The 23,845-nt window shown below is 52.8% G+C and overlaps 1 protein-coding gene across 1 annotated transcript in view; it reads left to right on the top strand.

Annotated features, from left to right (window-relative positions):
- NFATC2 (nuclear factor of activated T cells 2) overlaps window positions 1-15,618 on the top strand; it is a 143,496-nt gene extending 127,878 nt beyond the window's left edge. The window contains exons 10-16 of the mRNA XM_069495783.1: window positions 10,477-10,591; window positions 10,711-10,788; window positions 13,491-13,719; window positions 13,771-13,883; window positions 14,190-14,258; window positions 15,236-15,365; window positions 15,535-15,618. Coding sequence (XP_069351884.1) covers window positions 10,477-10,591; window positions 10,711-10,788; window positions 13,491-13,719; window positions 13,771-13,883; window positions 14,190-14,258; window positions 15,236-15,365; window positions 15,535-15,618 — 818 coding nt within the window. The remainder of the gene's footprint in view (window positions 1-10,476; window positions 10,592-10,710; window positions 10,789-13,490; window positions 13,720-13,770; window positions 13,884-14,189; window positions 14,259-15,235; window positions 15,366-15,534) is intronic.
- Window positions 15,619-23,845: the final 8,227 nt, after the last annotated feature.

The following is a 23,845-nucleotide window of genomic DNA, read 5'->3' as shown; positions in this document are numbered from 1 at the left end:
TGCTACCAGTGCATGTTTGGTAAACATAAGCACCTACCACGTGCCACCATCCCTTCTAAGGGCTTTGCATCCAAGGAGTTAGGATGATAAAAATGCAAGTAAAGTATCAGTGCTGAGAGTGTAAGCCACTTCGGGAGCTTGTCAAAGGGAAGTGCCTTTTGAACGTGCTGCCCGGGCAGCGCCGCAAGAAGGCTCAGGCCTGCAAGGGGATGTTCGGTTGCAGAAGGCTTCAGACACCGCCACGGCTTTGGGCTCCAGTCCTCCCCAGCACTCCCGCAGGCTCAGACAGCTGGAGTGGATGAAAGGCTGGGAAGTTACTTAGCTGAGGACACACCCCTCCCAAGGCTCTGCTGTGCACTCGCTAACACGTCTTTTCAGTTGTGGTACAGGAATCACTAGGGGAAGGCTCAAACCAGCACCCCTGGGGAACGCAGGCCTGGTCACTCGGGAACAAAGTTTTGACCCTGGAGTTCCCTCTTGGCCTTCACTGTAGCTTCCCCCAGACCAGTTGGGACAAATGGCAGAAAAGCCCAGAGGGTACTTCATTGCTCTCAGGTCACCCATCCTGACCCAGGCGTGGGGGTTTGGGGAGTGAATTTGGCAAGGTGCTGCAGGGAGAGGAAGCCGCTGGTGGGGATGAGGGGCAGTGCCTTGAGCCCCTGTGGACTCTCAGATGCTCCGATTTGGCCCGGAGATCGCAGCCTCTGGTTCCCCTCCAAGCTCGAGGAGTGTCCTTCTGGCTGCGGCATCTGTGGCTGGGCCCAGGCTCTCGTGGGCACTCACGTGGTCTCACCAGACTCTGTAAAACATGCTTGAGGACTGGTCCTATCCGCTCCTTCCTGCTGCTTTCCCAGGGGACCGAGTTCCAGAGTCAGCAGTTACGGGGAAAGGGCCTACAGTAAAAGTCACCCTTGATGGCCCTTTAAATTGCACCTAAACTACCGTGGTCTTGCGTAACCCTGAGCAGCCATTCTGCAAGCTGAAGACATTTGAGAACCTCTCTAAAGGAAAGCAGGGAGGCAGAATGCAGGTGTCTGGGCCTTCAAGCACATCAGAAAATTCCCAGGGCAGAGTGGGATGCTAGCAGAAGTCAGGTCTAGTTTTTAGAAATGGACCACCCAATCGATCCCGAATTGCTTGAACAATACTTACAAGAGGCATCGCATTGCCACCCCCGAAAGGTAGGCAGAACACCCTGCTTTCCTTTTCTTCTTTGCCATTGGTACACACCAGGGGTTGGCAAACGACAGTTCTCAGGCCAAATCTGGGCCCCCCGCCTGTTTTGGTAAATAAAGTTTTATTGGGACATTTCCATGTCACCTTGTATATCACCTACGGCTTTGCTTGTATATCACCTACGGCTGCTTTCATGCTACACTGAGGAGTAGTTGAAAGAGAGACCACAGAGCGTACAAAGCTGAAAATATTATCTGGTCCTTTACAGAAAAAAATACCTTCGTTTTATGCCTGCGGCAGCCATTTTTATTAAAATATTTAGAGTCTTAAAAAGTGTGTGTGTGTGTGTGTGTATATATATATATATATAACTTTTTTTAAGAAACAAGGTCTCACACTGTCCCCCAGGCTGGAGCACAGTAGTGTGATCACAGCTCCCTATACGCTAGCCTAGGTGACAGAGCAAGATCCTGTCTCAAAAAAATTTGTCCATCTTTGCCTTTCTGGCTTGAGGCTTAGAAGTCACCCTATGGTTATGACACAGTCTCCATCAGAGTGCTTGGCAGACTCGCCACCACTGGCCTCGATTCTGTTCCAAGAAGTGATGTTCTCCCAGGCAGAGCACCTGCCTGAGCCCCTGGCCACGCAACCTCTCGCTCTGTGCTTTTAACTGAGGACAGGCTGCCTGGCCTTTCCCCAGTCTCACATAACACACATGAAGAAAGCTGATGAATACTGCACTTCATTGCAAAGTCGCCTACTGGTTGTGTAGGCCATATAGCATATGGGTTAATGAAATCCTGGGTTCAAATCCCAATCCCTTTTCACCTGCTATGGTAAGAGGCTGCCCGTCTCTACTTCCCCCTCCAGAAAAACTGCTAGGGCTGCCGTGAGAATTACTTTATAGCCCCTGGTGCTGCACAGAGCTCAGCCACAGCCCTCAGTAAATGTGAGTGGCTCACATCTTTCTGTAGAGAAGAAAGCTCCAGATCAGCAACCCCTTTGTCAGTCGGATGACAGGACAGTCAGCCTCCTTAAGCCCAGTGACTTAGGCTGATGCTGGAGGGTCCTGGCGGTGGGCCGAGACGCAGGCATGAGTAAGCACCTGCTGGGCGCACGGTGCCCGGCTGGTGGCGTGGGAATACCCGAGAACGCAGCAGAGCGAGGGCACCAGGGCAGGAACGTGGAGGCGGCTTCCAGGAAGAGACGGTGTTGGAAGAGAAGCAAGGATTTGAACAAGGGGAAGGGATTTATTTGGAGAACTGCATGTGGCCCAGTCTGGGAAGAGGTGCGGTCACTGGCCTAGGGTAGATGCTCAAAACGTTTATCGGATGAATGAAATGCTGACGGCAACCATAGAGGAGATGGCTCAGCACCCAGACCTCAGATTCCGACTTGGAGTCAGTCCCAACTCTGACCTTGTGACCTGAAGTTTCTGTACCCTTTTCTCAACTTCCATATTCTTGTCCCTTAGTAAGTGTAACCGAGTACTTCCTACGCCCCAAGGCACCGTCTGAGGGCTGGGACTGCCCTGGGAATGAGAACACACACAGAGCAACAGATACTTAGTTGCCAGGAATCGGTAAATAGAGCAGACAAGGGGACACAGCCCAACTGGGTGGCCCCTGCAGATGCCACCAGGGAAAATGTGGTCCTGGCGGGGGCTCCAGCAAGGGCAGAGGATACCAGTGTGGTGGAGGGCGAGGGTGGCATGGCCCAGGGCAGGATTTTTGGATAAGGGAGACCTTGAATACTCAAAAGGGGCAGAGTGGGGGGACTGTAAAGGGGGAAAGGGAAAAATGTCATGCCAGACATCATGGATTAATTCATAAGGGAGTGAGGCCTCCCCTCCACCCAGACACTCAAGTCTACAAGCTTAGGACCTCCCTGCAGGCAGGAGATGGAGTCTGTATGAAGCAGCTGAGAACCCCCCTCCCCGCCCCGAGAACAGCCTGACATAGCTCCAGTCAATACCTAGCCAGTGTTTCTGCTCTAGAACTTTCTCCCTGTTCACAGCCCGAGGAGCAAGCTCTGAGGTTTCAGAAAGAAGAGGTTCTTGGTTCCTAACCTAAGAGGTGTTGGTGGGGTTTAAACTTCAGGGCTGCCTTATGCCCCCTCCCCCAACAGCGACAGGGTCTAAATACAGAGTGTGCATGGAATTTTCCAGATGCAACTTCGCTTCTACCTGAAAGTAGCTCTCAGAAAGCAGGGACGTTTTTTATCCAAAGGGAGGGAAAAACGGCTTCTGCCTGCTTGAGGAGCGCCCCACCCTCGAACCCGTGTTCTGAGAAAGGAAACGACCCTCTTGTGCGGCCTCGGTGCCAGCATCTCTGCCTACCCGCTATTTTTAGAAAGCTGAGGCTGTGGAAAGTTTCCATTAAGGATCAACTCCTCTGGTTTCCTAGGTTGAGAAAACAGGAAGCCCTTCAGAATCCGGGCTTTGAAAAGCTTCACATGAAGCTGGCCTGACCCCACCTCCCACCGGCTCTCTGCTTTCGCTGCAGCTGCCGCGGGTGCCCTGGCTTCTGCCCTGCAGGGTGCAGAGGGGCGGGGCCGGGGGACCGGCTTCCTTCAGCTTCTGGTTTAGGGCCCTGGGAGGCAGCTGGTACCTGGTACACAGTCGGTATGCAATTAGTGCTGGTTAGCCAAATCTATGAATTCATCCGACTTCCTACTAATGGATTCTTTCCCACACTTTGGAAATGTTATGCTAATTCACACATTCTCATTAACATACGCATCACATTCTCCTATGTACGTCTGTACTATTCTACAAACCCACACCGGCTGCACACCGGGCACCGTAATCGTTTCTTTACTTGCATTATCTCATCTACGATCCTCAGCAACCCTAGGAGGAAGGTAATATTTTTAAGACACACTTTACATATGGGGAAACTGAGGCATGGTTCACCAAGCAAGGAAGTGGCAGAGGTAGGATTCTAAGCCTGTCTTTCTGGCACAAAATAAAGCCTGCTGGCACAAAGCACCGAGTTCAGAGTCCCACGTGAAGCCGGGGGATGGTACTGACCATCACAGTACTGGACACCACTCACCAGGCACAGTCATGTATGTTAACACTTGGCATCTTCACAACAGCCCTAAAAGATGTGCACTGTTACAATTCCCATTTTACAGATGAGAAAACTGAGGCACAGAGAGGTAAAGTCACACGGCCAGTTAGGTGAGGGCGCTGAGAGTCAAACCTGGCTTACCCTCTTTAAAGCTGTTGGCAGCCCCTGGAGGCTGCAGACCCATCTGGCAGGGGTTTTTCCAGGGGAAAGCACCCTCGACCTAGGAGGGCCCCGCTTTGAGCTTGGGGAGACTTTGGGCAATTCTTAACATTTAACCCACGGTACCAAGTTTTCCATCGCTGTAGCTTCAAGATGAGGCTAAGATGAGAAAACAAAGCATAAGGAGATTGTGGGAGGTGGGAGGAATTCAGTGACAGAACTAGGAAAGGGGAGATTAACCTGCCTTTGACGAGACTCCTTCCCCCTTCTGCCCCAGGACCAGCCTCCACAATCCAACTGCACAATGGAAGGTCCATGCATACGTTAGGGAATGTGCACCCCACTGCTACTGACAGCAGCTTCTATTTCCAAGAACGCTGAAGGGAGCCTTTTTGGCAGGATCTGCTATTCCAGGATCCCACTGCCCTGATTCCAGCAGTTAGTACCTTAGCTAAGCGGCCGGCACTGCACTCCGTGTCCCTGCTCTGATCTCCACACCTGCTTTTGGGGGGGAGGGAGGAGGTGACTGGAGCCGCTCTGAGGACACTTTCTCCTTCTGAAGACTGCCAACCTGATCCCTTCCTGGCTGTGCTGAAAGAAATAGTCTTTGGCTGTGGGACTCCCACTGGCTCTTTCTTGGGGCTCCTCTTTTGAGAACTCTTATGAGTCGAGGAAGAACTGTGTTTTATCAGACTTAAGCACGGCATAGGTATTTTCTAGATGTCATAATAGAAATAGTTTGGTACACAATAGCCCTAATGTGCATGAAATAAAATGCAGACCAGGAGAAAGTTACTTAACACATGTCCTATGACCCAAATCCATTTCTGCCACAACAGATTTGAAAAAGTTACCATTTGAGCAATTTTCACTAACAGATTTGTAGCACAAAATATTATTGTCCAAAAAAAAAAAAAAATCATGACTTAGAAAGGAATTTCTTACGTTAAAAATGATCAAACGTATTATCACAAGGAAGAAAAAAAGTATTTTAAAAAGCCTGGTGGAAGTCTCTAGAAAGTGAACCTGATGTGTGTTTTTGGTGCCCTCTCACGCGCTCCATTCTCTCCCCACCCTTTTTCTTTTGTAGTTAATGAAATTATCAGGAAGGAGTTTTCAGGGCCTCCCACGCGAAATCAGACGTAGAAGAAGCCATTATACCAAGACACCTTCCGTATCCGACCCCTTGGAGCCCCCGCCGCTGTCTCCTTTTCTGCTCATCTCCCGGCCCGAAGTCCACACGCGGAACCATGCATGGATGGGGCACAAAGCTGACTCCTGGCTAGGGAGCTCGCCACCTCGCTCTGTCAACACCTTTGCTTTTGTCGTACATCCCAAAGAGCATCCTGGTTGATCTTACATGCGAACATTAAGTGCCTGCTGACCAAGACCACATTCTGCACAGGACAGGACACTGGAACTCACCCGAGAACTGTGTGGCTGGAGCTTGGGGGGCTGGGGACAGAAGACGTGGGTGCTGTGATTAAATCCCAGCCCTCGCATTCATTTTTCCAGGTCACAGATGCCGCTCCTAATCTTTGGAAGGAAAGGAGTTCTCGGAGCAACCAAAGGAACGTGGCCCAAGAGTCCAGCTTGTAGGCTGAAGCAACCCCAATCCCTCTTGGTAGAGACAGAGACTGAACTGTCGGTTCTTAGCGGTCACCTAGTTCATGCCACAGCCGGGCCAACAGCTAAAGCTTTATTTTTGAATTCTCATTCCAAAACAAGACTGTCTTGCCCAGACAAGATCACCTGTTAAAACTTCTTGGCGTTAAGTTATGACGTGTACACGTTTGTTATTTTTACTTTTTTCTCTGCTTCAAAAGGCTGGCAAAGGCGGCTAGCGATTGAGTTGCTCTTTAACCCCTGGGGCCGGGGTCCGTACTGAGTGGTTTCTATAGACTGGGGAGGGTGACCCAGGCTACAGAGAGCAAGTGCCAGTCTGCTGCCGCTGTAGGACCTAGGTGCTTTCCAAAGTCCCTGCTTTCTTCCCAACAGCCAGAGCGCTTGCCCATAACGTAGTTAGGAATCTCAAGCATGTGCATTGAATTTTGGGGAGGAATGGCAGAAGAGCTAAATCAACAGTAAAAAATGTATAGGTATTTTTGTTAAGCAAAACAGCCAAAGTGCTTCTGTAAGTGGGTTTCTACCAAGATAGAGGAACAGGGCTGAATTCCCTCTTTTCCCTAAACTTGAAGTTTAAAGCCAAGTTCAGGATTTGGCCCTCGAGACCTGTCTGCACTGGCGGACGCGTTCTAATAGAAGCACATCTACTCCGAGGCGTCCTTAGCTTGAACGAGCTCTTCTCGGACCAGTGGGACGTGATTTTCCCCCAGCTGTTTCTCTCCACTGAACGCACCCATAGGCCTCATTAGTCTTCCTCTGTTGGTGCAATTTTTGCAAACAAAACCCTCGAGGTTCTTTGGCAGATGAGTTTTTAATCACACAGAGTTTCTGTTTGCATTAACTGCAGACACCCCAGGACAAGCTGGGGCTTCATTTTCAGCCGTTCGGTTGTTTCCTCAGTAATCAAAGTGAAAATCTTCTTCAAAAGACCATACTCAGAGTGATTTCTCAGTCCAGCCTGCTAGGCAGAAGGCCCAAGGTGAAAGTCATGGCCATTCATTGCCCCCTGTGGGGTTTTCTCTTGTCAGGGTTACCCAGAGGTAAAACCTTCCTGCGAGTTGGGGCCAGGTATGGTTGTCACTCCAGAGAGTAGACAAATGCCCCGTTCAGGCCCTTGTGCTTGTGTGTAACCTTTTGGTCAATACCTAGTATTTATTTTCCAAGCACAGAGTTTAACAAAATTCTCTTTTAAATAAACACAATGCCAGTAAGAAGTTGACCTCTGCCACAGAGCTTCTGGGATGCTAAACTAAACACTTCCTCATTAAGAAAGTCCCTTATACTAGCAGCTTTACCTAAAGAATTGACTTCACCATGGAAGAGTTATGGGTAGTTGGTGAGTGATTTGTTCTCACTTGGTCTGGCCAGGAGCCATTTTTTGCACATGAGGGAATTTGGCCTTTCCTCAGTTATCTGAATGTTTTATCCAAGTGCCTTCCTGCTATTGTAGCAAACTAGCACAGCCTCATTGTCCACGGGGTGAAAAAGGACTAATGCATTTTCCATCAATCTTCTAACCGTGTTAGTGAGAAGGGCTTCCTGGTAGCTCAAACTCCTGTACGTATATATGTGTGTGTGTGCGTATATAATGCACACACGAATAAACCTCTCTTTTTCTAAGACATCTTAGCTGGATATTAGAGGAAGCACTATACCAAACAGCAAAGGAAAGAGAAACAAAAGCATTAGATTTGAGACATAAACGGGCAAGAGAAAGTGTATTTGGGACTGACAGCTATCAAGAAAGTTTTGGCAGTTACAGATGCCAGGAGGAAATTTTGCCAAGAGTAATTGCTCATGAGATATTTTCAGAATGGGAAGAGGCAATAAGATCCTCTAAGAGAACGAGAAGGTACGGGTGTCTAAATAGTAAAGATGGGTGTGTTGCACGTGTGTCAGAAGGTATCAGTTTAGTCAAGGTTTGCACTTGCTATGTCCGAGTTAATGTAAATATGTAGCACTCGACAGATATACCATGTTGCTGAATGTAGTATATTTCCAAAGTTTGCAAGTCTGCCCAAGTTTTCCTATATTGTACAAAAATGCCGCTGCTTGATAATATATAGCAATCCAAATTAATTAGTATATTAAATTTTATTTTCTTAACTGTATTTTTATGCTTTTTATCTATCCTCAAAATACTGCACCCCTGTTGGAATTAGAAAATATTTATAAATGGTCAGAAATCTTTTTAAGTGTCTCTTTTTACATATATGTTGGTTTCTTAAGAGAAATAATGTATTCTTGAAAAATTTGTTAATCATTCCAGGAAACAAACACTCCTCACGACCACCACCCCCCAAAAAGGGAAAAAAAACCCTACCTAAGAGCCTGTTAGTCACTTATGTGGTAGAAGAAAGCATCCCAGGAGGAGAAGGGGGATAGCTTTGTGGAAGAAGGAACCACCTTTTTCTTGCTTGAATGATGCTTATTCACCCCGAGGCTGGATCTTGTCACTAAGGATTATATTGTAAAGTGTCTAGATCCCCCATGAAATAAGTGACCTAGTAGGTGATTTTGATTTTTAAAAAACCACCACCACCAAAACCCTGTGTTGCATTGTAATGGGATTCAGAAAGTTCCTATTCACGCAACCACAGGTGCAGGTCAATATTCACAAAGCTGACCGAATCCACGCCCTGGCAGATAACCCCCGTGACATTATCCAAAGGACAGCCGCAGTTTCCCAGCACAGATACAGCTGAGGATGAACCGATTCCTTCTAAGAACGGGGAAGCGCTGATACTGCATTTGTTGTTTCCATCAGTAGCTAAGATGGCCATCTCTGCAAGCCACCTTGGCTGGGACAGAGGCTGTCACATTTAGGCAGATCAGAAGCTGATGTGTTTTAATAGTCACTCTGGATTAACGTGAGGCTGAATTTGTTTTCATGTCAAAACAAAAACACCCAAACCTTTTCGAGTGCTTTCTATTGTTCAGAATTGAAAGAATGTCAGGGGTCCACTTAACAACTCTGTTCACTTTGTGTTTACAAGAGGCATGGGGTTGTGGCGTTCTTGACCGCATGGGGCACCCTCTCCCAAACTCATTTTCTGGAGGGACAGCATTTTAGGGACCCCACACATCTTAACCTTGGGTCTCCCAGGCTTAGGGCTGGGGCACTAAGTCTCATGAAACCAAACCAGCCAATTGCACTGCAAGTGATTTTCTGCCTTCCAGCTGCATGCTTAAGAAACTGATCGCAAACATCAATTTCCCTCAGCCTTCATGAGTTCCTTGACTTACAGCCAACATCACCATCGTAACTTAGTTTGTTTAAAAACAAATTCTTCTGGTGGTTGGTGAGAGAGATGTTCCTTAAGCAAACCCCCTCTGAAAGTGAGAGGGGATCCTGGGAGCTGGAAGTGAAAGGGTTAACATCCTACCTTTATGCCGCAGCTGTTGGCTGATCAAACTTCCCCCGAGTTCAGGTCCAGAGGGAATGGACAGCAATGATGCTGCTTCCACCGGGGGAGGCACTTACAACATTTCGATTGGCCTGAGCAGAGCTAGGCTGTTGGGACCCCCACCCTCAACATCCTGGGCATCTTGTCAAAGAACCTCACTCACCCCTGTCGCCTCGACAGCCCTAAGAGGGGAGAAAATGTTGACAGTCCTAATATAATTCTCCAACAAATAGAAGTCTCTCCAATAGTGTGGTGCTGGCAGACCTAGATTTGGAAAATCCTGACTGTTAAGGGAGTTTGAATACATTACATTCCTATGCAAATGTTTTTAATCTCCAGTTTAATGTAGTTTATTTTTGCTATATGTAAAGTATTTTTATACGGCTTGTATCATGATAGTTTAGCAATAAAACAGTTTGAAAGCAACAGCTACTTTGGTCTCTCTTTTCTTCTCTAGAGGGGCTGCTCAGATGTCCCCCTTATGTTTGGCATTCATATAGCGAGGAACGTTTTTTGTGTGCACATACCGAGTGTACCTTTACTCCTCATCTCAGCCCTAGAAGGCGGGTACCATCCCACTGTGCTTACAACATCACTTGCCCAAAATGACAGAGCCACGAGGTCAACCTGGATTTGTCGTCTCCCCAACACAGCTCTTCTGTATCTGCGTCTCTGGACCTCTTTGAGGGGCCATCTGTCTTAAGACCAACTTTCAGAGGGTCCCAGAGCATTCGCAACCCATTGAGCTAAGCCTGTCACTTGGAAGGCAAAAACAGCTGTTTTTGAGCATCTTGCAAAATGCAAAGATTACAAAAAAAAAAAAAAAGGCACCTTTTACCTTCAAACCCACAAAAAGGATTAGATATTGTAAGTACTAGAACTTTTTAGCTGGCTTCCTTTTTAATAACAGCTTTCCCCACTGTGTAGCTAAAGCACCTAAGAGATTTGGGAGTAACTGCTATTTTTTAAAGTCTTAATGTTGTTCAAACTTTCTCCCACCCTTCAGCCCCAGGGAGATGCGGTCTCTGCCCCAGGCCCCATGCAGTTGGGACTCACCCCACCCCACCACAGCCTTGTGCTTGGACTGCCTTCCTGGGAATTTCCTAGGCCTCCTTCCAGTGCCTGGAACCAGCAGTACCATATGGGCAGGTATGCCAAGCCCAGAAAGGGCATTGCATGGGTCCCGGCCACTGAAATCACCTACCTTTAAATGTCCTTGGTCTCCCTCTGGTGGCTGGGACCAGCTGGTCCCCTTTCCTGCCCTTCAGATGCCCCAAAGAGCTCCAGGACCTGCACCTGCGGGATCCAGGCCAGTCTCTAGAAGAGCAGATTGCCCCTGATGACTGGTGCAGCATTTTGATTTTGATTTTTGTGGGATCAGGTGAGACTGGGCCACCAGAATGATACTACCTTGCTGCCTTGGGGATGACTCAAATTGCTTATGTGGACAGGAACCCCATGAAGAAATGTCTTCCCAGGGCTACACACCGTAGGGGCAACTCTGGCCCCTTAAGATGTTTGCTGCAGCTCATTTGACTTTAACTCACTTTCTGGAAAACCTTATACTACTTCTGAATAGAGAACCAGAATCACTTAGGCAGAAGACAAGGATGAAACTACACAGTCGTTTTAAAAGATAAGTCTGTTCTACATTTGTATGTGAGCCACACTTGTCAAACACAAATTTGGCCTGTGCCTCAGTTTCCCCAGATGGAAAACGAGGACAAGAGTCCGGCCTCACAAGCATGAGGGCTTAATAAATATTAGCAATTGATCTACTATCACCATCATTTAACAAACAGATTCCAGATTCAGCCAAGGCTTACTATTGAGCCTTGAACTCCTATTGGGACCTCATTTTCCCAGTATCTGGAAGAAAACATTTAGAGCTCTGACAATGGGGTTTGAATCTTCCTAACTAGATTATTAAAGACAGAAACTTGAGTTTATCCAATTTTCAAAACGTGTGGCAAAGAGGAACACCTGAGGGTGAGTTAGTGAACCCGAGAACATTCCTTGCTCTACGCAGCATGGTGTGGTCTCATGCTAAGGAGCAGAAAGAGAACACTGGTCTACTAGGTTGGAATTTAAATAGTTGTCAGACAGGAACAAACTAACAATGCTGACCCGTATGCAACCTCTTTGGCTTCATAAATTGGAAGGAAACCGATTTCTTGGCAGGACCAGGTCGAGTGTAAAACAACGCTGAGGACACGGGGGCGTTGCATCCAGGCAGCATGCACAAGACCGTCACAAAATGAAAGTGAAGTCGTTTCTTTGGAGCAGCCTGGGGAACTGTGACGAGGTATATGGGACATGTTTGCTATAAACCCCATGACATTTTTGTGGTACAAAAATGGGCTTCTCACTCTAAACTGTCTCTTCCCCCGCCCTCCTGGTGAAATTCAGAACTTTGGAAAACGGCCCCACGCGGAGTTATCACCGAAGAGATGGGAAACCCCTGGCCGCGCACCTGCCCTGCCCTGGGCACCCAGGAGTTCCTCATTTACTACAAATTTCAAGCTCTGAAACTTTGCACGGGGCTGAGGACACAAAGTACAATGACAATTCCATCCGATTCCCAAGGGCTGTACTTGTTACATCAGTGGTCCTTAACTTTTTTTTTTTTTTTAATTTTTTAGGGCAGAGGGAGGACACCCCAGCCTTCTAGGGGATCCAGACAAGACTCCCCCCAAACACATTGCCAACAGTTTCTGCTGCTTCTCAAAGTGTCAGAGGACATCTGATTAAAACCCCTCTGCCCTTAATGCCACGGGGGCGGTTCCTGGGGCGAAAGCATTCACGGGACAGTCTTGGCAGAGGACTTTCCACACGCCCCGCCACACACTCCGGACTCACCTGCCACTGCCTGTGCGCCTTTCTCCACTGCACTCTGACCACCGTGGGGCATCTCAGCTCAGCACGTCCCCAAATTTCCCGACTCCCAGTCTCCTCTCCCTGCCCCCCTGCAACACGCACCCCACCTTCCCCATTAGCTCAGGGCAACACCATCTAAGCAGTTGCCAGACCCTCACTGTCCCTATTTCCCACCCACCAGAAGTCCTAGAGGGAGGGTCCATTTCCAAAACCCATCCCACTTCCTAGCATCAGACCCACCGGGCCACCCTCATCTTCTGCCTGGACGGCAGAGCCGCCCTCTGCTTCCCGGGTGCACGCCTGGCCTCCCCAGCCACATGGCAGCCGGCCTGCGGGTACAGTAGCCTCAGGTCCCATCACGCACCTGCTTACAGCCCAACACGGCTTCTCTTTGCACTCAGAATGATCCTAATTCCAGACGAGATGCTCAGTGACCTTCCTTGCCCACCACCAATCCACACTCACCTCCCGCCACGGCCTCGCTTCCGTTCCTTGCCCAGACCTCAGCATTTCCCGCCTCTATCTCTTTTCCTAATACCCGAAATCACCTGGCCCTGCTTCTCATGGCCTGACTCCTCCTTGTGTCTCAGCTCTCCAACCAAGCATCTTGTCCCCAGGGGCCGCCAGGTGTCATGTGGGGTCTACCCCCACCGCCCGCTCACACGCCCTGGCGCACGCAAATCCTCCTGTTTGGACAAGCATTGCTCGTTTACTGTCTGTCTCTTGCCCCTGTAAATGCCATCAGGGCAAGGACAGTTTCGTCTCCGTGCAGTGCGGTATCTGCGCACCCCGGCGTGCGGGAGCCCTCAGCACCGGGTGTGAAATGAACAGTCGCGCGTTCCTTTCCCGCCTACAAGTCGCCCTGGGAACAATGGATTCGTCTGGCACGCATGGAAAATTAATCACTTTCTAACATCTAACACGTTTTAAAAAACCAAACAACTGACTCAAGAGAGACCTTTCTTCTGTCCCACGTGGCTTGGTTTATTCATTTCTAATTACACGTGAGCGTATTCCAGTCTGTCTTCTAGAAAGAGCCAGTTGCCTTTACTGCAGAAAGCCATAAAGACCAGACTCCCTGGAATCCCGGAGGCTGCCTGGCCAGAGTCATCTGCCTGCAGTCACCTGTGGCCCTCCCGCTTGTAAACTGCTCGCTGCTGTGGCTCAACAGCTCCTTGGGGACAGGCAAGAGGAGGGCCAGCCGGCCAGCTGCCGTTTACAAGCCAAATGTGCAACCGACCTCTCCGAGGCGTCTGTTTGACAAGATGGATAACGGGGCTGTTTGCAGCAGAGCGAGGTGCGACCAGGGCCGCCTGCCATGTCAGACGGTGCTAGCTCGGCCTGGCTGGGCGCCCTCCACCTGGGCCTCCCGGGAGCCCATGATCTCGTTTACCCTCCAGGTGTGCGAATAAGCCGAGCGTCCTCTGCACGCCACCGGGGTCCCCACACAGACCTCGGCCCGTGTCCTGGGCTCCAGGATCCAGAGACACGAGGGCAGAAAGCCTTCCTGGAACCTGCCCCCGGACACCACCCCTGTCCGAGAGTCCAGCACTGTCCAGGGGAGGTCAGACCTCCTCTGAGAGCCGGGCAGCGGGGGGCCCAGGCCCCGTTGCTTCCGTCTCCCAAGGCTCAGGCCTCATCTCCAGAACAAGTCTCTCCTGCCACTTATCCCTGTGTATGTCAGACTCAAGGCCCCCCGTGTCTCCTCCTCTGAACCCCACGGGGCTCTGGGACCCCACTCCCCCCTCAAGGCCCACCATCAACAAAACCCCCACAAAACCCCCATGGCCTCAATTTCCCCCCACAAGGCCTGGGTGTTTTTGTTTTAACGGAAACCCACTGTGACCCTGAGGCCCTGTTTCCCCTGCAGACCTCGAGACAACCATCACAAACGTAGAGACTTAAAGCAACACGAAGTCGCTACCTTACAGTCCTGGAGGTCAGAAATCCAAGATGCGTCACTCGAGGCTGCGTTCCGTCTGGAGGCTCCAGGGGAGACTGTTTTTCCTTGCCTTTCCCGGCTTCTTTGGAAATAAACACAGCTGCCCTCGTTCCTTAGCGCCCAGCCCGCCCTCCCCCTCCGCCGGACTCTCGTGCCTCTTCCTAAGGGCCCTGTGGTTGCATCAGGCACACCTGGGCAACCCTGAGTATCTGCCCATCCCACCCGCGATCAGTAGTCTCACCTGCAAAGTCCTTTCTGTTGTGTACGATGACATAGCCACAGGTTCTGGGGATTAGGACGTGGGCATCTTTGGGGAGGGGGAACCCTTGTCCTGCCCACCACGCCTCCCAGGAGCTACCACTGGGCCCCGAGGGGCAGGTGCCTTCCTTGTCCCTTTGCCACTTGCAGACTCTTCTTCCCGAGCCATCGTCCTCATTTCTTGGTGACCTTCGCTCCCAGGGCAGGGGACTTCACTCAGCTGCACTCCTATCTGAATTTTTGTCCATTTCTTCATCCGTCAGAGGTTCCCTCCACATCCCAGCTTCTCAGTTTCCTAAATTCGCCTCCTCCTGTGACTTGCCCTCCTGCTCCAGCCATCACACCCTACCTGGGGCTCGCACGTGCTAGCGGCCATCAGAATTACCTGGGGTTGTTTAAACACCAATCGCTGGCCCCACCCCAGAGTTTCTGAGGCTGCAGGTCTGGGGAGGGGCCCAGGAATCTGCATTTCTAACCGGGCCCAAATGATGCTCACGCTACCAGTCCTGACTGCTTTGAGAACCACTGCCCTAGACCTGGAGCTTACATATCTCTGCAGCCCCACCGTCTTCTCAGTTCTGAGCCGACACTGTCTTCTGTCTCTCTCCAGCACTGACTCCGACAATCCCACATCCCGCCTAAGGCCACAGTGCTCCCACTCTGCCACCTTTCTGCTGTGGCCTTGCCCTGAGCTGTTCTCTTCTCCCCCTCCCCAGCTCAATCCCAGGGTCAAGCACTGTCACCTTGCCCGAGCCGGTTAGATCCGACACCATTCCCTTTCCGCCTGCACCCCTGCAGCAGCTCAGCATGGCCACAGAGGAGCATGAACACGCTCCCCACCCACGGGTGCCAACGACGTGTGGGCGCCTATCGCTGCCTGGCATCCGGGGTCCATTTCTCCTTCTCTGTCCGCTCTCAACTGTGCTGGACTGTTCCGCACCTCCTCCTTCTGCTCGGGGGCCCGCGCCTCCCGTGCCACCCTCGCTGTCTCCTGCTGCCCTTGCTTCTGCTTCAGGGGAAAGTGGAGCCAGTGCAGGATCCCACAGGGACTGGCAGCCGCGGCACGTGGCAGGCTCTGCAACACTTGGTGAATGAGTAGGGACACTTCACAAGCCATTTTCTCTGGAACGCCTGGCCGCAGCCCGCCTTCTGATAAGCCCCCTGACTACAACCTGCATGGTCTGGGGGTCACGAGGGTGTGCGAGCAGACACAAGCTTTCCCTGCGATTTATCCAGCCAGAACCCAGATTAGAACTCAGTCATCCCTCTGGCGTCAAGGCCAGAGCAAAAGGGCGAGCCCATGGCAGCGGGAGGGGCACGGGGCCAGGAAAGGAGGCGCCCTGAGAGTAGTGTGGCCCTGAAGATGTCCATGTCCTAATCCCCAGAACCTGTGAATATGTCCCCTTGCAAGGCAAAAGGGATTTTGCAGATGTGATTAAGAACTCTGAGGTGGGGACATTATCCTGGGTTAGCCAGGTGGACCGATGTCGCAAGGGTCCCTGTAGGAGGGAGGCAGGAGGGTCAGAGTCAGAAGAGGAGGGTGACGATAGCAAAGAGGTCAGAGCCGTGTGCTCCAAGGGACTCAGGCAGCTTCTAGAAGCTGGAAAAGCCCAGAACTAGATTCCCCGCTAGGCCGCCGGCGGAATGCAGCCTGCTGACATCCTGATTTTAAGACTTCTGACCTCCAGAGCTGTAAGGTACTAAACTTGTGTTGGATGAAGCCATTAAGTTTGTGGTACATTGTTACGGCAACAAGAGGGAACTAATGGTCACGTGTTTTTCCTAACTACCTACCAGGTGGCGCCAGCACCGCCTGGCCCCTCGCAGGGCTCTGCAGAGCCAGGGCTGTCCTTGGCTCCGTCTTTCCAAATAGGAAACGCAGGTTCTGAGAGGCGATGAGACCTCCCTGGCGTCACACAGCGGGTGGCTGAGCCAGGTGGCAAACCCAGGTCCCCTTAATTCTGATGCCACCAACATTCTTCCCACTGAGCCACACTGCTTCCCTGGTGCCCTCACCCCTGGGGCTTCAGTGCCCCCATTTGTCACACGAATAGATTTTATTGGATTAGCCCTCCCACCAAACACGTGTTTTGTGAGTTGTTAGCAAGTGTTAAGGGGGAAAGTGTGGGGGGAAGTTTGTGACACAATTTCTTTGGAGGTACCAAGTTCAGATTAGGAGCGTTTTTTGCTTTTCGCATCAGAGCCTCTGAGATGAAGAGCACTGCGATGACCTAAAGGGGCTGATGGGGGCCGCGTTTCCTAAACTGATTGGCCCACGGGGCCACTTCGAGCTCAGGACTAATGCTGGGGCACCGCACTCCGAGAGGCTGAACCAGAGGACCTTGAAGGTCTGTCATTCACGAAGCGCCAGGATCCTGTGAGGTGCAGCCCCCGTGGGCAGGTCTGAGACTCACCCCATCACTCTGTGCTCTCGGGGGAGGCCTAGACAGCGCCTGCTGGTGACAGCCTCCCCTGTCAGTCTCCTGCTGCTGCTGTGACGCATTGCCACAAACTCTTGGCTTAAAGCGACAGTTACTTTCCCACAGTTGTAGACGTCAGCAGTCTCACTGGGCTAAAGGCACGGTGTCAGCAGGCTGTGTTCCTTCTGGAGGCTCTCGGGGCTGTCTGCTTTCTTGCCTTTTCTGGCCTCGAGACGCTGCCTGGGGCCCCTCCCCCAGCTCCGAGCCAGCGAAGTCCGGCTCAGCCTTTCTCACGCTGCCTCCCTCGTCCACTTTTGAGGACCCCTGTGGTTACACTGGACCCACCTGGGTCATCCAACACACCCGCCCCACCATCAGGCCAGCTGTCAGCGACCTTAATTCCCCGTTGCCACACTGCGTAAAGTCACGGGCTCGGTGGCCGGGACGTGGGCGTCTTGGGTGGCCGTTATGCTGACACCCACGCTCCCTTGCTTGGCTCTGAGCCCCGCACAGTTACAGCTCACCTTTACTGGGCTCGTGACGTCCCCACCGCAGCTCTGTGGGGAGGGCTGGCCATCGCCTCCACTTTACAGGAAACTGAGGCTTGGAGGTGTGAAGTCACCTTCCCAAGGCCACCCAGCGAGTAAGACACCAAGCAGGGACTCACACCCAGGTCCACCTGTGTGCCTCGGGAGCCCTTGGTCTCAGCCGTCACGGGGACATTGTCACGCGCCATGGCCCCCCCCCCTGTGGAGCCCCCAGCCGCTCTGTGCAGAGGAACCGCTGAGACAGCCCAGGGCTCCGTGCTGCCACTTCCACAGGCCAGTGACCTGGCGGGCGGCGTGTGGCTGGCGGTGTTCCTTGCAGGGTTTGTGATGTGCCTGGTGCCATGCTGTGCCCTTCCCGCTACCCTGTGGCTGAGCCCCGCGGCCTCCCTGCCAGGTGGGTCTCTCCTCCTCCTTTCTCAGGTGTTGGGTGGCTCAGGGGAGACACGTGCTGAGCTGGCAGAGTTAGGACCTGAACCTGGGTCTCTGCACCCAAGGTGGCTGCGCTCGAAACCCCTCCCCTTGTCCCCAGCAGGGATCACATGGCTCCGGGGGTGCTGCCGGGGGGCTCAGAGATCTTGGGGGTCTCGGTGCCCACACGCACGCAAGGACTTCCTTGTGTGCCAAGCAAGCACTCGGAGGAGGACCAGGGAGAAACTGCTCAAGGAGATTTGTTATTGGGAATCTAAGAACCTGACTCTGGCCAAGAACACCAGCGTGAAAAGGCACGTTTTCTCCACGTGAATGTTACAAGGCTTTGAAATCTGACTCCCTTTCCTGGGTCAGGCTGGAGGGAGGTGGCTCTCTCTGTGTCACCTGGGCCCCCAGAAGGCCCCCTAAGTGGGCACAGCTGTCCTACTGCCATTTTTAGAAATGATCATGTGTTACTGTGACACTAAATCCTTCCCTTCCTCAGGAGCTTTCCCTGCACAAACATCCGGATGTGAAAGATGCATCGTCCGGGTGAAGTGTGGGCAGAGATTTCCCCTTACACCAAACGCTGAGGCTCCTCCTAAGGTGAGAAGCGTTTCCTGGCTCGGCTCGGGAGGGAGGACAAAGGAGGCAGGGACTCCGCATGGAGCCCCACTGCCCCCTAGAGGAACCGATTCCGGAGGCCCAGGCGGGACGCTGCGCTCTGGGGCCGGGGCTCTCCCCACGCCCCCTGCGAGAGCAGCTTCCCCAGACCACCCTCCCCTGACCCCAGTCCACCTGCTGAGTTTCTAAGCTGCAGGAGACCCCAAGACCCTGCCAAGTAAGGTCTGGGCCGTGGACTGAAGCTCAGGACCTCAGCTGGCTCCGTCCAAAACAACGGTGCACACCGCGGGACCTTCTGCCAGGCCCCCCAGAGACTCTCAAAGCCACAAATCCTGAAGAGATTGGGGTGCCCCATGCCCCCAATTCAGTTCAAAACCAACCCAACGTTAAGCTGTAAAATCAAAGGTACAGGATACTTTAGAGTTTTGTGTGATGACTGCTCTGATGTCATTTTTTATGAATAAAATATCCTTCAAATTATTAACAAGAACGTTTGGGGTGCTCCTCTCTGCCGTAACATTTGAGTATTCTTTCATGACGGCTGGCCCTTGCTTAGTGAGCTGGCATCACACGCTCCGCGGTTCCAAGCTCACTCCCTGACTCCTCAGGCCGCCCCTGAAGGTGCGCTGCTGTCGCTGCCACCATCACATACAAGGAAACTGAGGCACAGAGAGATCAAGCTACTTCCCCAAGATCACACAGCCAAAAAGTGAAGACTTGGCGACTCAAACATGAGCAGTCTGGTCGTTAACCGTTAGGCCGTATTTCTCCATTTTGGATTTGAGTTACCCAGGGGAGCCCATCTCTGAGCCCAGGGAGTTGGAGCAAAGACAGGTCATGTTTTTCCTGCCTCCTCTGAGTCTCGACTCTGCCCACGCTTCTCTCTGCTTGTACGTGGTCCCACCCCACCCTGTCCCACCTGATGGCCACAACAGCCCCTCCAGCCCCTTTGAGACAACGATGCTTCCCAGGGGCACACTTTAGTATGTGGCCTGCCCATATAAACCTTTAGGATACCTCGAACACACCCTCGGAGCTCAGCCCTCGTCACTTCCTCCAGGAAGCCCTCCTGACCTCACCCGTCGCCCCCCTTAGCACTTCTCCTCCCAGAACTCACTGTAGTTGTGCCTTCACATGTGCTGTGTGATCACGTGGCCTGTCTCCCCACTGCTGGTCGCTGAGCCCCAGGGAGACAGGGACTCTGCTTGGGCTCCTGCTGTGTCCCCAGTCCCTGAGCCCCCCACACACTGCCTGGCACAGAGCAGGCACGTAACTATTGGCTGAGTAAGCGAACACATGAATGAATGAATGAAAGCAAAATGCACCAGGGGCTCCCAGGAGGGAGAGATCCCATCTCAGTGGGGCAGGGAGGGGAACTCGGGGGACTTCGTGGAAGAGGCAGAATTTAGACACACAGAGAATGGAGGGCACCGTGGGGGCTGCACCTCTGGGGAAGAGGACCCTCTACCAAGGCGCAAGGCCCTTGGTCACGGTCTGCCGTGCTCTGGGTTCACACTCAAAGGGTGCTCCCACCACACCACGTGGCTCCCAGGTCTTCAAGGGTCACACTCCAGGCCTCCACCCCTGCCGGCTCCTCTCCCTGCAGTGCCCGTGCCCCCCGTGCCAAGCTGCTGCCCTCCCACCTCGCCCTGACCCAAGGCTGCAACCGGCAACCCGCAGCCAGGCCTTGGCTCACGGGCATGTTTGGTTTGGTCAACACAGTATTTTTTTCTTCTTTTAAAAAAAATATTTGAAATTCAGAACTCTTCACCAAAACATTTAGATTTCCATTTCCTTTTGAAGAACTAGATGATCTGTCTACACCCGCCACATAACCTTCCTGGCAACCGTGAGTCGGAGCTGAGTAGTGATGGCCCCTTTGATGGGGGCGTGTGTGGTCGACTTGCCGCCGCCCACCCCTCGCCGTTTCAGTACCCTCGACCCCCTTCATTCGTCCTTACCACCTGCCCAGGCCCCGTGGGCAGCTGAGTTTGGGACCTCTCCACACGCAGGGGTGGGAAGCGCCCACGTCTGTGTAAGCCCCGCGCTAGGCACTGGCGTGCAGAGAACAGCAGAACATAAAGGGGACTGTCCCATGGCTGCTCCTTCGCAGCACACAGGACTCCGCTGACCGGTTGCACCTGCAGGGAGGCCCTCCCTGACCTCCCTGGTTAGAGCTGGTCCACCCCGTGCCGCCCCAACCCTACTGCTCTCACCCCTCAATTGTTCTCCTTGCAGCTCGGCCCGGAGAGTCTGATTGAGTTTCTGTTTTCCTTGGATCTGCCTCCTCCGCCGCTGCAAAGTCGGCCCCGCGAGGGCAGCATTGCTGGGCTGGTCCCTGCACCCCAGGGCCCCACGGTGCGGCTGGAACACGCAGGTGTTCCATCAACAAGAGTGCAATGCGTGAAGGGATGAACCGAGACACACGCTTTCTGTGCTCTAGGAGCGCCCGCTCAGCGCGGGAGTAGACCTTATCGGCTGTAGGGGGTTGAACAGTGATAACTCCCCCACTCCTGCCCCACAAAAGACAAATCCACTAGGAACCTGTGCATGTCACCTTAGTTGGAAAAAGGGTCTTTGCAGATGTGATTTAGCTAAAGATCTCAAGATGAGATCATCCCGGATCATCCGGGTGGGCCCTAAATCCAGCGAGTACTGTCCTTATAAGACGGGAGAAGACAGCAGAGCCGGTTCTGCTGCCACAGCTGAGGAGCCCTGGCACCAGCAGGAGCGGGCGAAGCCAGCGCAGACTCCCCCGTGGACCTTTCCGGGGAGGCACGGCCTGCCCACATAGCAGTTTGGGATTTCTGGCTCCCAGAACTGTGAGAGAATATATTTCTGTTGTTTTAGGTCCCCTGGTTTGTGGACATTTGTCACAGCAGCCCTAGGAGATGGATACGTTGACCAACCACAGAAGGTTTATCAATACTCACCAGTCGCCAGCACCGAGGATGACCTGCTGTCGCCGGGGCAGCGGCCGGCTCGGCTCTTCCTGCCTTTTGGGCGTCTGCCACTCGCCGTTCCGAGGCACGAGATGCCGCGTCTCTCTCTGAGCATCGTCCTTGCTCCTAGGATGAGACCTTATTTCCTAGTGGCCCCTTCCCTCAGCTCGCACTCTGGCCACATGGAGCGACTCCCTTCCCCAAACACATAGGTGCCCTGTTACTCCTGTGTGAAGTCCCCCCGCCACCCCTGTACCCAGCTCCAAAGCTGCCCCCCGCCCCCCAGGAGCTTCCCTCACCCCCTGTGGATTCCCCGCTCTGGTTCTCTGTCTCAAGGTAGAGGGTATTCTCTACCTCCTGGCCTTGTCTCCTCCAGCAGCCTGCGGGCTCCCTGGGAAGTGGACACTCCATGCCGCTCCTGTCCCCGCACACCGGTGGGCACACAGCAGTGGTATAGCGAACAGTGAAAACAGACAGTAACGGCCTTGGCAAGCCGCGGCTCTCGGCTGCCCTCCACCCCCGTGCAGCCAGCTGACCACTGACCTCTGACCCCTCTCACATCCAGCTCACCACCTCTGACCTTCCTGTCCCATCCTCACCGGGGTCGCACCTCCTGCCTTGGGGCCGAGAAGCCCTCTGGGGCTTCGTGTTTATAATGAGACCTCTGACTGCCCCCGCTAGAGGTGGGTGAGTTGGGGGGTGGCCCCGAGTGGGTCAAGGGCGTGGCCTCGCAGCCGACCCTCCGTGCTCCTGCGTGGTCCCGACAGCACCACTCAGACCTCAAATGCCAATGACACCTGCCTGACAGGACATTGTAGGAATGAAATGAGGGCCCTTGATGTGACTTCCTTAGCAACCGTGAGGTTGGGAATAAGTACTCGGTAACAGCGGCTAGCGTTGACGATGATGATGACGACGGTCAGCGCCACGTGCAGTGCTGGCCCGGTCAATACATACGTGTGACGAGGACGGCGTCCTCGCTCTGACTCAGGGCGGCAAGTGGGGAGGCCCTTGTCCCGGGCAGAGGCGGGCGGACACGCCCAGGCCTGGCCACCCTCCACTCAGTGTCCCTTCTCACTCGGAGTCGATTTCTGTGGTGCTGGGAGATGTTTTCAAAATGATGTGAGCATATTTCTGAGGTCAACTTCTAATCAAGAATGACTCCCAGACGGTGCCCTGGTTTAGAAAGAAAAGAAGGAAGAAACGGAGTGAGTCATCGTCCAAACCATTTGAATGAAACAAAGACACAACAAACTCCCTGCTTTCCTCTCTCGCCAGAATAGATTACCTCAGTCCTGCAGAGACACAGCTGGAGGGAATTAAGGGGGCTCTCGGGTTCCCCAAGATAGCAGCAAGGACGGCACGGCCGGGCCACCGTGACTCACGGCGGGAACCACAGAGCCACCGCCAGGCGGGCAGAGCCGGGACCCCAGGAAGGGCCTGCGGCAGGAGCGACGGCCCCTCTCGCGGGGCTGCCAGGAGGCCCAAGGACTGGGGACACTTGAGAAGTAGGTGAGGAGAAGGAAAAGCCCCCAAAGCTGCAGCAACTGGACCCCCATGGTGTCTTCCGGGTCCTGGAGGATGTCGTCAGACCTAGACTCGGGTTTTACAAATATCCACTGGTGGCTCTGTTCTCAGTGCCAGAGATCCTTGCTCCAAATACTCCCAGGGCCCGTCAGCCAGGTCCCCTTCCCTCCGGGAGGGCAGGGCAAACACGGCCACTGCCCGGGAGTCCCGGGGCTCCTTTGCAATGCTGTGTCTGCAGGTCCTGGGCTTGGAAGGCTCTTTGTCAGACGGACTTTCCCCGGCAGTGGGAGGGAGACGGGACCAGACAGAACCGAGGGGCAGGCGCTGCATGCTCCGGACCCCACAGCGACCGTCAGGCCAGTGTTCTTACCTCCCACCCAGGACAGTCAAGACAACTCGCCGCATGTACACAATCATTTTGGTTTCTAAGATGACAGCAATCATATATACACGTGGCGAGACATTTTGTTTTCAATAATAGGGAGAAGTATAACTCGAAGTCTCCAAGCAGACGACTCCCAAGCCACTCCCCAGTGATACTAATTCTTGGTTTTGGTTTTTCTAGTTTGTTTCTTGTGGTAACGTTTACCTTTAACGGTGTATCTACTTCTGCTTCCCGATTTATCAACTTCAGAGGGTCCTGAACAATCCCTTCCACTGGAAGGTAAGGAAGCAAGTGTAGTTACTCCGACTTCTGTATATTCTCCCGACTCCCCCATCCGTGTTAGTTGTATAATTTTACACTGTGGACCCTGAGCGTAGTCTGAATTCAATTCCTTCCTCTGCCACTTACTTGCTGTGTAACCTTGGGGAACTTACTTAACCTCTCTGTGTTCCAGTTTCCTCACCAGTAAAAA

The sequence above is a fragment of the Eulemur rufifrons genome, chromosome 20 (genome assembly GCF_041146395.1).
Source record: "Eulemur rufifrons isolate Redbay chromosome 20, OSU_ERuf_1, whole genome shotgun sequence".
NCBI classification, from domain to species: domain Eukaryota; kingdom Metazoa; phylum Chordata; class Mammalia; order Primates; family Lemuridae; genus Eulemur; species Eulemur rufifrons.
This window is presented reverse-complemented; position numbering and strand designations above follow the sequence as displayed.